General features: G+C 29.8%; 3 protein-coding genes across 6 annotated transcripts; 1 reads left to right on the top strand and 2 right to left on the bottom strand.

The window, feature by feature from the left end:
• Nucleotides 1-1,160: 1,160 nt before the first annotated feature.
• On the bottom strand, nt 1,161-5,655 carry LOC130892317 (maternal protein exuperantia). 2 transcript variants are annotated; one of them, XM_057797690.1, is made up of 6 exons: nt 5,434-5,655; nt 4,793-5,273; nt 2,729-3,047; nt 2,488-2,676; nt 2,115-2,431; nt 1,161-1,529 (listed from the first exon to the last, which is right to left on the bottom strand). In XM_057797690.1, exons 2-5 carry the CDS (start codon nt 5,254-5,256, stop codon nt 2,132-2,134), a joined length of 1,272 nt encoding a protein of 423 aa, XP_057653673.1. In that variant the 5' UTR covers nt 5,257-5,273; nt 5,434-5,655; the 3' UTR covers nt 1,161-1,529; nt 2,115-2,131. The 2 variants fall into 2 exon arrangements, with proteins under 2 accessions (XP_057653673.1, XP_057653672.1); XM_057797689.1 differs by having other exon boundaries at nt 2,119-2,431; nt 5,434-5,627.
• Nucleotides 5,656-6,258: 603 nt separating this feature from the next.
• On the top strand, nt 6,259-12,288 carry LOC130892316 (peroxisomal multifunctional enzyme type 2-like). Of its 3 annotated transcripts, XM_057797684.1 has the most exons (10): nt 6,259-6,634; nt 6,744-6,896; nt 7,016-7,332; nt 7,387-7,708; nt 7,767-8,054; nt 8,200-8,394; nt 8,750-8,904; nt 8,964-9,081; nt 11,428-11,625; nt 12,049-12,288. In XM_057797684.1, the coding sequence occupies exons 1-10, from the start codon at nt 6,442-6,444 to the stop codon at nt 12,258-12,260; spliced, it is 2,151 nt and encodes a 716-aa protein (XP_057653667.1). In that variant the 5' UTR covers nt 6,259-6,441; the 3' UTR covers nt 12,261-12,288. The 3 variants fall into 3 exon arrangements, with proteins under 3 accessions (XP_057653667.1, XP_057653668.1, XP_057653669.1); XM_057797685.1 differs by lacking the exons at nt 6,259-6,634; nt 6,744-6,896; nt 7,016-7,332; ... (3 more) ...; nt 8,750-8,904; nt 8,964-9,081 and adding an exon at nt 9,793-9,978; XM_057797686.1 differs by lacking the exons at nt 6,259-6,634; nt 6,744-6,896; nt 7,016-7,332; ... (3 more) ...; nt 8,750-8,904; nt 8,964-9,081 and adding an exon at nt 10,477-10,626.
• A 1,176-nt stretch (nt 12,289-13,464) lies between these two features.
• On the bottom strand, nt 13,465-14,996 carry LOC130892314 (DNA repair protein RAD51 homolog 1). The gene is made up of 5 exons (XM_057797683.1): nt 14,753-14,996; nt 14,355-14,702; nt 14,048-14,256; nt 13,859-13,988; nt 13,465-13,803 (listed from the first exon to the last, which is right to left on the bottom strand). The coding sequence occupies exons 1-5, from the start codon at nt 14,843-14,845 to the stop codon at nt 13,558-13,560; spliced, it is 1,026 nt and encodes a 341-aa protein (XP_057653666.1). The 5' UTR covers nt 14,846-14,996; the 3' UTR covers nt 13,465-13,557.
• Between the last annotated feature and the right edge of the window lie 1,090 nt (nt 14,997-16,086).

Below are 16,086 nucleotides of genomic sequence, written 5' to 3'. Positions count from 1 at the left end.
AACAAAGTAGTATAAATGATGTATAAAAAAATTATATTAGGAAAAAATAAACTTTTAATAATTTTTGTATGGCTTTGCTAATGTTATAAGGTGAATTGGGAGTTATGTATTTCACCACAAATTAGCCGCGTGTTTTGTGGAACATTCGATAAGATCGTTAAGCTACTTCATTCAAAAATTTTGATTGTTGAGCAACTAAAAGAGATAACTTTTCTACTGTTAATTCCAATACAGTTTTGTGTGGTCCCATGGATTATAACGAGTACGAACCCGTGGCCCATTTAGTCTCGCTTGAATTACATATATAGACAATACTCGTAGGGGAGACACTACGTAGGTATGCAGGATATATTGTGGAAATTGAGACTCCACCAATTACTGGATCAGTAGAAATTCAAAAGACCCTATTATATTTTCAAAACACCATCATACAGTTGATTAATTTATTTAAAATACTTGATTTAGTCGTTCTTATACTTCATTATGGAAATCGTAAGTATACTCATTAGTTTATATATTCAAGAAATGGTTCATTTCTCACGTTTTTTCAATGGTTTAATAAAAATTTTCAAAAATTGGTTTGTTTTAATTCGTTTTTTAATGATTTAGTAGCAATTTTCAAAAATTTCTTTGCTTTTACTCGTTTTTCTATTAATTTAATAAAAATTGTCAAAAATCAGTTCATTTGACACATTTTACTATTGACTTTATAAAAATTTTCAAAAATTGGTTTGTTCTAACTCGTTTTTCTATTGATTTAATAAAAGTTTTCAAAAATTGCTTCATTTGACACGGTTTTCTATTGATTTAATAAAAATTTTTGAAAAATCTGTTCTTCGGACAGGATTTTTAATGCTCGGATCAAATGTTGACCAAAATTTTCAAAATTTGGTTCATTTGACACGTTTTTGTAATGATTTAATAAAAATTTTCAACTCAACTTAAATTTTCACTTGTTTCTCTATTGATTTAAATTTTTTTTTCAAAAATGGGTTCATTGGGCACGTATTTTTAATGATTATTTCAATATTTAAAATTTCTAATTTCACTTATCTTTTCTTTGGTCATCGGAGATTTGTTTCCGTCTCATATCGAAGAGAAAAGGATAAAGGACTAAAGTAAGGGGTAAAAGGGAAAAAATAAAATATCATAGACAAAAATTTAGTATTAAACTTTATTAAACTCAATATTAATAACAGGTATGTAACAAACAATCATTAATGAATGTTACAAATACATAATCCTATTACTATCACAAAAAAAATTAAACATGTTCTGAATTAATAAAAAATAAAGTATCAATCACACTTGAAAATTGCCTCGAAATCATAAAAAAAGGAAAACGAAAAAAAAAAATACATCAATGTGTGAAAAAATGCCATTTAAATATTTAATTTTTTTTAAATGTCAGATTAACAGCTTCCGATGTGTGGGTCACACAAAAATGCTGTTCAATCCTTGTTGGTGCAAACAAAATTGGCCTTGAAGTGAACAAAAGTCTTCCCTTATAAGTAAAAGTCTTCAGTACTCTGAAAATAACAAAAAAATGGATTCCCATAAGTAAAAAACTCCAATAAATCGAATTTCTAATTAATCAAAATAAAAGTATTCCAATTTTTTAAATCAACGTTTCCCTATAATGGAAAATTCAATCGAAGCTACGATGAAAAATTAGAAATTTTTATGCCTATTTCGGTATTATCATTGACAGGTCGAAGAGCTTCTCTTTTAGCACATATTTTGGTTTCAAAAGAGCCATAAGTCACTTGATACTAAATCTGTAAAGTGAGGCGGACGTAGACAAACAGAAAAACTATTATGTGACCTGTTTTTACACATTTTTTCAACTAGGGACATTTAGACGGTGGTTAAAATTGATACCCTCTGTATATTATAAGAGCAATTTGTAGCACAAAGTTGTACATCCCCTGTATGCAACCAATTTTTCAATTTTCCCGAATTTTTTTCTAGAAAAACAACCAAATATACAGTGTGTCCCAAAATGGTTTGAACAATTACACTAAATATATAGTATGTCCCAAAAGAAAATCAACGATTAGTAAAATGATAAAAGACCAATGTTTTTCTAAAAAAAAAATCATCAATTTTCGTACTCACTTGATCAAGGCACTCATTGAGCAGCCACTGTCTTTTCCTCTGTTGGATCAATGACTTCCTTCTTCACATCCTGACCGGATTCGCTCCCCAGCGACGTATTTTCGCTGGTAACTGTCGGATTGTCATTTTTATTGTTCGAATTTTTGTTCTCGGACGTCGAATTCTTGTTTCTGTTAAATTTAGTCCTCCTTCTATAAGCGAAACGTTGCGGACTAGGTTTCGGTTTTGGTTGGATGGCCGTCTTGTCCGGATCAAAGAAACAATCCAAGATTTCCAAAAGCTCCTCCAGATCTTTATCCTTCGCGTTGGCTACCTGGAAAACAAATTTCAAAAAGTCATATGGAAGTAATAGACCAAAAATCGAATTACCTCGCCTTTAATGACCTTCTCTAATCCAGTTTTAGCGTCTGATTCATAAGCAATTTTAAGTTTGTCATAGTTTATATTGTTTTCGGCCAGGAGTCTTCTCAAATATGTGGCGTGTTGTCGTTCTGATCGGCTAGCTCTCAAAAGAGCCCCAAAGACAGGCCGGAATGTGTTTTGTCGTTCTAATAATACCTGAAACAATCGATTTATAATAAAAAAATTACCAAATATAGAAAAAAAATACCTTAAAAACAGCGATTTCTTCCTCTTCGGCATCAATTGGATTAACATAAGGACATACAACGTCCATCAAATGCGATTCCCTTCCTGTACAATCCTTACTGGAACTTTCTCCTTCTAATTCTAGTCTTTCGCCTTGCGCTAAATGAGCAGCAATGTCAAAAGATGCTCTGGCGCGGTCTACTGCACTGTTGAAGTGCTCAGCACCTCTATTCAACAGTATTTTTGACATAACATGGAGATTGAAAGATTTGGTGGTGTTGGCACATTTAGCTTGGGCAATGTTGTAACCATTAGCGAATCCTTTAACGACTTTCGAAAACCTGTAATAGATATTTCACTTTTCTGATTTCAAATATATACAGGCATTAGTCAATCACATTGAAACAGTTCAGAATTGCCCAAAAAGCTGTTGGAATTAAATAAAAAAGTTTGAATGAGATGTACGATGTAAAAGTTTATTTATTACTGGTAAAATTTTTTTGAAAAAGTTGACAAACCCGCGCTTTTTATAAAGAAGTAGTTCAAATGTACCATTTTATTCAACCGTAATCAATGTAAAATATAAAATCAAATTTATCTCAAACTATATGATTTTATATCAAAGTAGTTCAAATGTACCATTAGGCATGAGTTCATTTAATACTGGTCAAAAATATTTGAAAAAGTACAAAAATTTAAAAAAAAAAGTTGAAAAATTAAGAACAAACATCTTAGAATTGAACAAAATAACAAAAAGGCTGAAAACAGTCCTCTAATTCAACATAAACTACTTGGGGTATTTCTAAGTTCCATAAAAACAACAAAAAATGATTTATATAATTGAATTGATTATATAATTAGTACAGGAGTGCATAAAATAAAAGCAGACCATATTTTGGGAGCAGTTACAGAAAGAATCGGTACTTTTAAAGAAATATGGAGACATAACAAGACCATATGATAAGGGTAGAAGATTTAAAAAGGGATAAAACTAATACAAGCAAGAGGTTCATCCACTACTGGTCAAAAATATAGGAAAATGTACAAAAATGTGGAGAGGAAGTTGACAAATTGATGCTATTTATAGAGTAGTTCAAATGTACCATTTCAAATTGAATTCTGAAATTGGATAATTTTTAGTATCAGAGTTATGTAAAATATAAATATAAAAGAAATTTTATTTCCAGTGATATGATTTTATAAAAAAGTAGTTCAAATGTACCATTTTATTCGACGGTGAGTAATGTAAATTATAAATGCAATTTTATCTCAAATGATATGATTTTATGGCGAAGTAGTTCAAATGTATCATTAGGCAAGAGTTCATGAAATACTGGTCAAAAATATTTGTAAATGTAAAAAATTTGCAAAAAAAGTTGTGAAATTGATGCTTGTTAAAATATTAGATGTACTGATAGGAAAAAATGACCAACAGACATCTTCGAATAAATAAAATTTACAAAATAGCAAAAATGTTGGAAACAGTCCTGTATATAGACTTAGGAGATAAAATTAATTACAAAAGTAAATTTATACAAATTAGTTCACAAAATTTATGTTACACCCAATAGAAATAACGATATCCGAGTGAGCCAAAAAGGAGATTTTATGTTTTAACATCCAGTATTAAGTTAAAAGCAAGTCTTTAAAAAAAAAGCCTAGATTTATTACAAATTTATAAATTCATATGCACATTGTTTATAAAAATCAAAATATATCTCGATTTATTAACAAAGGAACAACTAAGTTTACAAAATCAAGTTATACCTAAAAAATTTTTAAAAAAACCATTAAAAGAAATGTTAATGTATCTACAAGGACAAAAAATGTGGAATAACTAGATTCAAGTAAAAACTTTTTACTACATATTGTAAAAACCAAGATTTTTAATTACATTTTTATAATTTTGAAATGCTGTTCATAATTTTAATTACAACTAAAAATCGCTAAATTTAATATCTTGATAACAATTTATTTTGTTTCACATATTACTATAAACAAAATCTTATCTATGAAAGAATGTAATTTTTTTGTTTATAAATAAAAAAATAAGATAAGAAACTGATATTTACATAAAAAATTTTACCTTTCAATCAAAGAATATCTTCTGAGGGATTCCAAAAGCATACCGGGGGAAGCTTTACGTAGTTCGTAGTAAATAAGTATGATGCCATCAACGTCGTCTCCCTTTGCAGCTTCTAACCATTGCAAGAAATCTTGCAGAGCCGATATTTCACTCTTGGTTTTAACGAATTCTTGAGTATTCGTATCCCTTAGACGTCTGTAGCGTATTGTATTAACCACCCTAATACCGTGCCTGCGGCTATATATCGGATTCAGGTCCCCAAATGGCATAATGTATTGTGAAAATTTCGAATCGGGAGTATAAGCAGCTATCTGAATAATTTCATCGATAAGTCGACGTCCTGTAGTGTCTATACCCCATCCAACTAGCCGGTATTTTCCAAAAGGGATACCCTTAGCGGGATTTTCAGGTACAACAGACACCGAACTCTCATCACCAGAGTTTGAACTCTCTTTTTGTACCATCCTAACTTATTTTATATCTATAACAAGTATAATATGTTAATTTTTCTTACTAAAACGTTAAATTGACAAAACTGCACAAACATCAAACACGTGGCGATGAATTTACTAATTTTGTACTGCCCCACCCAATCCAGTCGGAATGTTAATAAAAATAATTATAAGACATAATCGACTTACCACAATATCAAAATCTTCAGACTATCAGATAAGTAAAAAAAGACTAGAAAATAACTATTTAACCCGCGTTGTATACGCTTACTACCTTGGAATACAAATTGTAAATTAATTAGATTTATGTACGAACTGAAAAATGCATCTTGCACGTGTGGTTAAATATGTAGGTGGGAAATGTGCGTGCGCATGCGGAAGACGCGTCATTAAGCGCTAATTTTAAATAATAAATTTTTATTTAATACATACCGCAAATATAAAAATCCTTTACTGATATTTTTAACTGTGACAAGGTAAATCCATGAATTTATTTAACAATCGAATTATCAGTACGTTCTAGATTCTAAAAATCGACCAATGGTAAGTTTCGCAGTATATATTCATATGTTTGACAGTTCTCACTTTCATTTGTAGTTCTATGATTTTACTTCATTTCATCAAAAAATATATAATTCATAGTATCCCGATCCGTATATTTACTATTTAAACAACCATAAATTTAAATTATGTGAATTTTAAAAAATGTTTTTGTATTTTTACATTTTTCGGTAACGATTTGTTTTGTTTTAGCTCTTGCATGTCTTACACTACACTGTTTATTCTGCTTGACAGTTACTCGCATTATATTTATAACATAACTTTATTAAATAATATTTATAGTGTTAATTTATTATCAAATAGTTAAGTAATATAAGTTCAATTCTATTTAGTTTGCAAGACGGTACCGAAAATGAACTCTTCTTGTTGTGTTTTTCCTTATGTGGCTAACTTCTCGTTTCTTTTCGAGCACTACGTCTCCTGTCACTTTGTTTTCAATAAAAACAATAATTTTACAATTTGAATTTTTTTAATTGTCCACAATCTCCTTAACATAATCTAATCGTTCGAAGTTTGATTGGTTGATGTAAATAGCTTTAGATCAAAGGTTAACATTCAACTTATTGTAGATAAGGTGTTGATGCAAATTCGTATTTTATTTCCAATCGTTAGTACGTTTGTAAACCCAACAAGATAATGGCCGAATTGAGATTTGACAATCGTGTAGCCGTAGTTACGGGAGCAGGAGCAGGGTTGGGTAGGGCCTACGCCCTACTTTTCGCCTCCAGAGGAGCTAAAGTTGTTGTAAACGATTTAGGAGGAGGAAGACACGGTGATGGAAGCTCATCGAAAGCAGCCGATGCAGTCGTAGAGGAAATTAAAAGAAATGGTATATTTTTTTTATAAATAACTACTAAAGAATTACATACATCTAGCTCTTTATACTATTGAAGATTTCGCGATTTTTATACATTGTAGCCATTGCGTGTTACTTCTAGGTGGTATCGCCGTTGCTGATTATAATTCTGTAGTTGATGGTGAAAAAATCATTCAAACGGCTTTGAATAATTTTGGTCGTGTCGATATTTTGGTTAATAATGCTGGGATATTGAGAGACAGGAGTTTTATGAAGATTTCAGATCAAGATTGGGGTAAGTTTGTTATATATATTATTTTTTTTATGTAGTCGTGGAAGGAATGGTATTTTTTATTCTAAATTTATATACACACACTATATTTAATTTAGTGCGAGTATTTTTTTAAATTTCAGATCTCATACACAATGTGCACTTGAAAGGAAGTTTTAAGACAACGCAAGCAGCTTTCCCAATATTTAAAAAACAAAAATATGGAAGAATCATAATGACTGCATCCAATTCTGGTCTTTATGGAAACTTTGGTCAAGCAAACTACTCAGCAGCTAAACTAGGATTAGTCGGTTTGGCTAATACCATCGCTATAGAAGGCAATAAGAGCAACATTTTTTGTAACGTGATTGTTCCAACTGCAGCAAGTCGACTCACTGAGGATATTTTACCACCAGATTTATTTGCACAGTTGAAACCAGAATTCATAGCTCCAGTTGTGGTAAGTACATTCATTTAAACATATTAACATCCTTTAAATGGTTATTATCATCAGGCATATCTGTGTCACGAAAGTTGTCAAGAGAATGGATCAATTATAGAAGCTGCAGCTGGTTGGGCCGGTCGTTGTACTATAGTAAGAGCAAATGGTGCTCTATTGAGGTCTAATATTGAAGATGGAGTTTCAATTGAAAATGTTAAAACTAATTGGGAAACTATCAGAGATATTTCTAATGCTAAAAGGTTAGATAGTATCCAGGATGCGACAGGAGCCCTAATAGCATCTTTGGAAGGTCTAAAAAGTGGTAACATCGAATCAGACAATGAAGATGTTTTTAATTTCTGTAATAAAGATAAGATTTTATATGCTTTAGCTGGTGAGTGTTGATTTTGTGTTAAATACAATTTTCAAAATTTTTGTTTAACTGTTTTTAGTTGGTGCGTCTGTGGAAACTCCAAATGAACTCAAATATCTTTATGAATATCATGAACAATTCTCAGTTTTACCTACTTTCTTCATATTACCTTCCATACAAGTATTATTTTCTTCGTCGATCGTTAAAAATGCAATTCCTGGTAAAGATATTGGACTGGAAAACGTGCTACATGGAGAACAATACATTGAAATAGTAGGGGATTTACCTACAGAAGGAAAACTCCTATCAAAATGTAAACTTGCCGAAGTATTGGACAAAGGATCAGGAGCAGCCATCACTGTTGATAGTGAGTAATGTAAAATATTAATATAAAAGTAATTTTATTTAATGTGATATGATTTTATAGCCAAGTAGTTCAAATGTACCATTTTATTTATACTCTAGAATTTGATGATTCTAAACTATTACAAATGCTGATTTATTTGTTACAGTTGAATCTTATGACTCAAACGGTAATTTAGTTTGCCGTAATCAATGTGTCTCTTTTGTTGTTGGAGCCGGTAAGTTCGGTGGACCTAGGACCGGAACAAAAGCCGTTCCCTGTCAACCTAAACCTAATAGAAATCCGGACGCGACTGTTTCTCATAAAACTACCGTAGATCAAGCCGCCATCTACAGATTAACAGGTAGGTAAAACAATTCATTATAATAATTATACGCTGTTGATTTAAAAAAATTATCAAGTCTAAGATAATCTTTAGCTTTCTATTCAACCATTTCTTATGTATGATCATTTTAATTACCTAATTTTGTTCTCTTAACATTTTAAAAAAATTGTTGAATAACTGTTTTACAAGTGGCACTCCCTTTAACTCCATTTTTCATTTTATTGAAATACAAATTGAATTAGTACCTTTCTTTAGGACACATTTTTCCATTTTTCAAATTATTCCTGTTCAAATTTGATGTTATTAATTATATTTTTGATCGTTTCCCTATTTATATATATTAAAAACGACGTACGTATTAACACAATTCCAGGAGACATCAATCCATTACATATTGATCCAGAAATAGCAAAAATAGCAGGTTATGATAAACCGATTCTGCACGGGTTATGTTCTCTGGGTATATCCGTGCGATTAGTTTTGGCAACTTTTGCTTCCCATGATTCCTCATTATTTAAAGCAGTTAAGGTAATATCTAAACAATTCGACGTTTCAAAATGATGATTTTCTCAATTATTTTCGTACAGGCGAGATTTTTGAAACCAGTTATGCCTGGTGAAACTTTAAAAGTTGATATGTGGAGAGAAGGCAACAGAATTCATTTTGAAACGACTGCTGTTGAACGCAACCAAGTCGTTATTGGAGGTAAGTACTTGATAATTGTTTTTATCAATTTTTTTTTATGTGAAAAACTATTTTGAATACGTTAAATTGAAAAAAAATCGATTAAGTCTAAACTAAATATGATAAAAAACATTTTTTATTTTACCTGGTTCTTAATCTGATAACTGTACGTCGTAAATAACGAATTTTAATTTTTTTAATATGTTAAATCACGAAAATAACTATACAATATCAAATTTCAAACAAAATTGAATTGTATATAAATTTTTAATTTTGACATTAGTAACAATTGCTCCCAATCTACAAAATCTAAATATCCATAATATAAATGAAATAATTGTTCTTGTATCATTGGAAATTACATTCTAAAAGTTGGTAGTTGTGTGATTTAGTTTTCGGTGTTGTAAGATTGTTGTTAATTTCTCGGTTTTGCGTCGGCTTTCAAAAATGGAATTTTGAAATATCAAAATACACATGATCCTGAAAATGTTTCCTTTTGTTTTAATTAAATCTCACCATAATAAACATTTTACGTCATTAATGGAGAGAAAAATATAAAAGTTATAATTTTGTCAGTAATAAAAAAAATAATAAAACTAAGATTTACTTCGAGTTTCTTGAATATGTAAATTTTATCAGATAAATGATCAATTTTGACCCTTGTATAACCTCTTCTAAAAGATTATGCAAATTATTGAAATTTGGACTTTCGACACATACATCTGGCAACATCGTTTTATCAAGGTTAGATGTCGATCAAGGATTTAATCGCTGATTCCCCATTTTACGTTATAAGAAAATTAGAAATTATAAATACTCCAATATATCTATAGATAAGTAGAATTGTTAATTTTTCGATCGGTAGTTGTGACATTTCGATTCGGTTATTAAAATAGGTCAATAGTTCATTAAAACAAGGTGAGGTTATTCGTAATTTCTCTTTAATTATCCCACACGAAATGTTTTTTTTGTTTATTCTTATTTTTATTATTAATTCATCTTAATTCGTTGTATTTACAAGATAACTAAAGTTTTAATTTCAATAAAAATAATTTACGCCTTTTTTCTAACCTCAAATTCTAATTTCGTCTAAATATTTATAATCAAATATCTTTGGGTCGATTTTTACGTTATTTTGATGATATTTACGAGCTTTCTATCTCCATTAATTACTTTTAGTATTTCTCATAGTTGGTTATTGAATATAAACATATTTTTGAAATCCATAACCGTTTTCTTGTTATTATTTGCTTATTAACCTTTTTTTTTAAGAATGGATTATCTGCAATTATTCGTACTTCAACGTGATAAATCTTTTAACAAACATATTATATTGAACTAAACTGCTTGAATAAGTGCTAAAGGTCGAATCAAATATGAAAATTAGAATAGATAATTCACGAAGTTATCTTTTAGATTCTAATTATTTTAATGAGTTGTTTAACTCGAGTGGTGTGATTATATCCTTACTTATCAACATATTTCGTTATTAATGTATTGAAACAAAGTTTACCCTTCGAAATATATTTTTCTATTCATTTAAACTGATAATTTTGTGTCATTGACGTAAGTTTCACAATATTATATATTACGAGTTATACAATAAAATTGAAACAATAACATTTTTACTAATAATAAAATACATGAAATGTGTTGAATGATTAATTCGAAACTCTCAATCATCAGACTTTTTTGTTTATTTGTACATGAATTATTAAGGTTATGATACTCTTCAGCTTCTCAGTTTTCTATTTATACTTTTAACTTTCCAATTTAGCTTTTTTAACACTTCAGACAAATTGTTGAATGACATTTGCACTATTTTGTTGTGTTTCTACATGAGGGATCCTCTTAAACAACTAATAATTGTTTTAAGATTTGAAATAGCCCTAGATTTACTAATTTTCTTTATTTTACTGTTGGTTTTTCAAAATTATCAAGTTTTTGGCAATATTTAGCTTCCTAGGTCACCATTTTTTATGTATCTTAGTTTTAACTAAATAATTTAGATTTTTTAACACTTCACACATGTTTTCGAATAACTTTAGCACTATTATGTTGTGTTTCTACAAATTTGATCCTTTTAAACTGCCAATATTTTTCATATACCTGATATATAACTTAAAATAGTCCTACTTTTACTAATTTTTTAAGGGGAAATAAAAACATTAGTTAACAATATTAAATGAAAAAATGGTGAATTGGAAGCTCTAAATGAGTCAGTATCTTATATGATACAATAAAGTCTTTCAGTGAATGGGCCTCTTTAGTTCATTTGGGTTCTATAGCGAGTGACCTTTCTCTTTGGGGTTCTAATAATGATTGTTTTCCAAATTATATGTAATTCTAATTATTTATATTATTCAGGTTCCTACGTAGATTTAAAATCGGTTAAGACTAGTTTACCTTCTAATTTAACAACAACTACAATGAGTAACTTGAAAAGTGACGCTATTTTCGAATTCATCATCGATCAAGTCAAAGCTGATCCAGGAAAGGCCAAATCAGTTGGCGGAACATTTTTATACAACATCACCAAAGATGGGAAACAAGTCAAACATTGGAGTAAGTATTGATTTTGTTGAAAAAATTGTTTTAAGTTATTAAAACTAGCTTTCCAAGTTTCTAAATACCAAATGTGCTGTTTTCTTACTTAGTTTATAAACAAATTTTGAAAAAAAGATCAGAATTTAAAAATCCAAATGTTCAAAATGTGAAAGACAATTATAAAGTTGATATAAATAATAAGGGCAGCTTCAAAATGTATTACTTAACCCTCAAGTCTTTTAACGTTCTACAAGGGGTGTTTTTGGGATCTATAGGCATGGAAATGTATTTGAAATTGACTTATTTTAGATTTTTTTTCAAAATTTGTCGTATCCTAGATTATTTCCTGCTATAGCACTCCAACTTGAATCATTATGAATCCTTACGGTCATTAGCCGAGGCACTATACTAAATCCAAAAATTTTTTAATAAATTTTATAGCGATGGATTTGAAGAACGCTAAAGTTTATGAAGGAAAACCCGAAGGGAAGCCAAATACCACCTTAACCATATCCGATGAAGATTTTATGCTATTGGCGGAAGGTAAACTGAATCCTCAACAGGCATTCATGAAGGGAAAACTAAAGATAACAGGAAACATAATGATGGCACAAAAATTAGCCCCATTGTTGAAAACAAACGCCAAATTGTAAATTTAATAAAACGTCTCTCTTTGTTAAATTTTTTTATATATATGTTCCTTTCATTTGTATGGTGATTGTTATTATATTTTTAAGGGTGATGAAATTTTATATTAATACATAATAAACATATATTTGTGAATTATTATTGAAAATCCCTTCGATTCCTCAATATGTTTCAATACAAACGGAAAGTTGAAGAAATCAGCTTATAGCAGTTACTGCAAGTGAAAATCTAGTGAATTGTGAGCTATAGGGGGTAATTGGAGCTTACTAAGAATAAATTAGACAAAATTATGGGTACTTATATGAGTAAATATCAATAGTAGTTCAAATGTACCATTGAATATAATTTGAAAATGTTTAAAAAAATTTAATTATTAGTTAAATACTGGTGGATAGTGATGAACTAAGTAGAAAATATAATTTACAGTTTCTTTTAGAAAGTTTCTATTGAAAAATGTTACAGGGGCAATCAGAAATGTTTCAAAATAACTATTTGATAAAGAAACTAGCTTTTCATATAATTTGAAAACAAAAGTCGATAAAACGCGTAATATTTAGCAAAAGTTGTTTATTTATTAAAAAATATTACAATTTCGATTTTTTGTTAGTTGAAATAAAATTTTAATTTTTGGATGAACTAAATGGATAACCTAATCCCTCGTAACAAAATAGTTTCACGCTATTTAATCTTTTATTAATAAACTATTGGACATTCTATATAGAAATGTTACAGGGGCATTCAGAAGTGTTTCAAAATTACTAATTGATACAGAAATATTTGTCAAAAAAATTCCAATGTTCTTTTTGCTTCTGTAATTGGATTTTTCATCCTCAAAGTTTTTCTGTGTCTTCAAATGAACCCTACATCAATTTCCAATCCTCTTTTTACTTCTTCAAATTGACTCTAGATCCCCAAAGCCTTTTATGCATCTTTGATTAGACCCTATATACATCCCAGGGCTTGTTTCTCGTCTTTAACTGGATTTTTCATCCCCAAAGTGTTTTTGTCTCTTCAAAATAATCCCACATCCATCCCCAATTCTCTTTAGTTTCTTTAACTTGACTCTACTTCCCCAAAGTTTTTTTGTATCATTGATTGTACCCAATAAAGTTTTTTGTGTCCTTGATTGAACCCTACATCCATTCCCAATGATCTTTTTGCATCTTTTATATGGTAAATTGTTTAGGTACGATTAAGAATAAACTTGAACACAATAAAAAAATATTTATTCTTCCAATCTATAATAGAATTAATATAATTAAAATCTATTCAACATAAACACTTATATAATCTAGTTTAATCCTATTCCTTGGCGTCGCCAATTCCGTCTGAATTAATGGCAAACATAGCTTCAGATTCCGGTAAACAAGGCGAATCGTATATTTTACACATACGAGTTTCTCCTCTACCTTTTCTTAGATACAATCTCGTTGTTGAAGCGTGAGCCATTATATTACCCCCTATAGGCTTTTTAGGATCCGCATTAAACATAGCAGCACCGTCTACTTGTGCTACTACTTGATTCGTTATGACAACTGCGACACCAAACTAAAAAACCAACATTTAATTGCTAAAATCCTCTATTGAATGCTCAATTACACACCTCATCTGCTAATCGAAGTAACATTCGTAAAAATCTCGCTAAATGCATCTGTCTAGCTGATAATTCACCCCTACCTGAATAATCGGTTCTGTATAATGCCATGGCACTGTCTACTATTAATAAAGCGTACCTAATTGATTAAATAAAACAATTAAAACATCTTTTATTTGAAACATTGGACATAGATACCTAGATTCGGCCATCATTGCTGATGCTTGTATAAGCAAAGCAGTTTGATGGTCTGTATTATAAGCCCTTGCATAAGCAACGTTATCTAAAACTTCCTGCCCAGTTAATTGATATCTTTCAGCTACAGCTATCAGTCTTTCAGGGCGAAAAGTACCCTCTGTATCTATGTACAAACATTTCCCTTCACCACCTCCATTTTCAACAGGTAACTGAAAATGTGAAAAAAAACTTCATAAAATGTAAAATGCTGATAACAATACTTGTTTAATATAAGAAATTATTATGATAATTTTGATTTAATATTCACCTGACAAGTTACGGCTAAAGTGTGACACAATTGTGTTTTTCCCGTACGAAATTCACCGAAAATTTCGGTAATTGATCCAGTTTCAATACCACCTCCTAGTAACTTATCAAGTTCTTTAGATCCCGTAGTTAATTGTATAATTTCGGATCGTTTCTGATGGAATTCAGTTGCGGTGGTGAATCCCATTGGTACTTGCTTAGCTGCTTCCGTTAATATCTTTTCTGCTTTCGCCTCCGAAAGACCTTTTATAGAAATAAGGTATTTCTTTGGGGCGAAAGCTACCGATTCGATGGTATGATAACCCGCTTCAAGTAGTTTCTTAATATCACCTGATGTAATTCCATTACCCTAAAATGAAACGAATATTTACGAATTCCAAGCAAGTATTGAAGATTTACTTCGAGTTTGGATATAGGTTGTGGGCCGAAATCCTCGATTTCTTGATCTTGTTGAGTAGTTGTGGAAGCAACGGATGCGGCACTAACACTCATCTTCTTTTTTATTTTTGATTAGTTTGATCACGATTTTGAAACAAATGCGAAAATAAAATTTGAAACACAACAAATTTAAATTGACAACAGCTGAGAAGTTTTGACAATTGACATTAGCGGTACGTTCCACACAACGATTGTGACTGTGCTTCATTAAAACAACGGCAATTACACTAGTTACTATACAGTCAAACGAAATATTTTTCCAAATTTACACAACTACCATATTATGACCATACAGAGTCTGTTTATTTGTTGGAAAACGTGATTTTCAACGATCATAGATCTAGTTATTGGAGCGTTCATTGGAACGTACCTTAGAAATCAAACTGGTGACTACCACTTCTTAATATTATCACAATAGAACAAAATTTCTGAGTAATAGTATAATAGAAGGTCTAATTGATTCGTTAGTTATATATTGTATCACAAAGAATCGAGTTTATGACATTGATAATATATAAAGTATGAATCAAAATATAGGCAACACAATATACCAGAATGTATTGATAAATGTCTATAGCTTGGGTTAAAAAAATCGTAAAATATTTTTCATGTAATTTAAAATTCGCTTTAAAGACCTTGAGGTATAAAAGTTTCAAGTTTGTGATATAAATACATAATTCTAATTATTTGCATACTTATTATTACGCAATTCAGTAATATTTAGATAGAATGATTTGCATATGGAAAATGTTGCAGTTGACCTTATTTTTTTTTATTTCAACAGGAAATATACAATTAAATCAATAATTATAATCTTCAGTGATTATATTGAATTGCGTTCACACGAAAAAAAATCACAACAGATATTATTATATATAGGTAATTATGTCAAATTAGATGGCTCAAAAAGACAATAACATTACGATTCTTATTCTTCTTTCAAATAATTATTCATATATAGAACTTGATTCTATATTTACGACTATTAATATATGAATTTAAATTTCTCGTTTCTATCAAGCTCGAATATTTATTTTACAATGTCATACCATCCTGCAGAATAAATGCCTTTTAGGTTGGTAGTTGAAAATGGAGATGGCGTAACTAGCGATTTCTTATTTGCATTTATATAACACTACCTAAAATCGTGCTGTAGATACGCAATTCAATTATATTTTTATTAGACTTTTCACAGAAAAAAATAGAAAGTATCAATAAAACTACTTTCAATTCACTTTTACGTAGACGTTAGGGATTTTTCAATATTTTAGAAGATAAATATAGTTGAGAAAATT

The sequence above is a fragment of the Diorhabda carinulata genome, chromosome 4 (genome assembly GCF_026250575.1).
Source record: "Diorhabda carinulata isolate Delta chromosome 4, icDioCari1.1, whole genome shotgun sequence".
NCBI lineage: Eukaryota > Metazoa > Arthropoda > Insecta > Coleoptera > Chrysomelidae > Diorhabda > Diorhabda carinulata.
The sequence above is the reverse complement of the archived record's forward strand: the minus strand, read 5'-3'. Positions and strand labels throughout refer to the sequence as shown.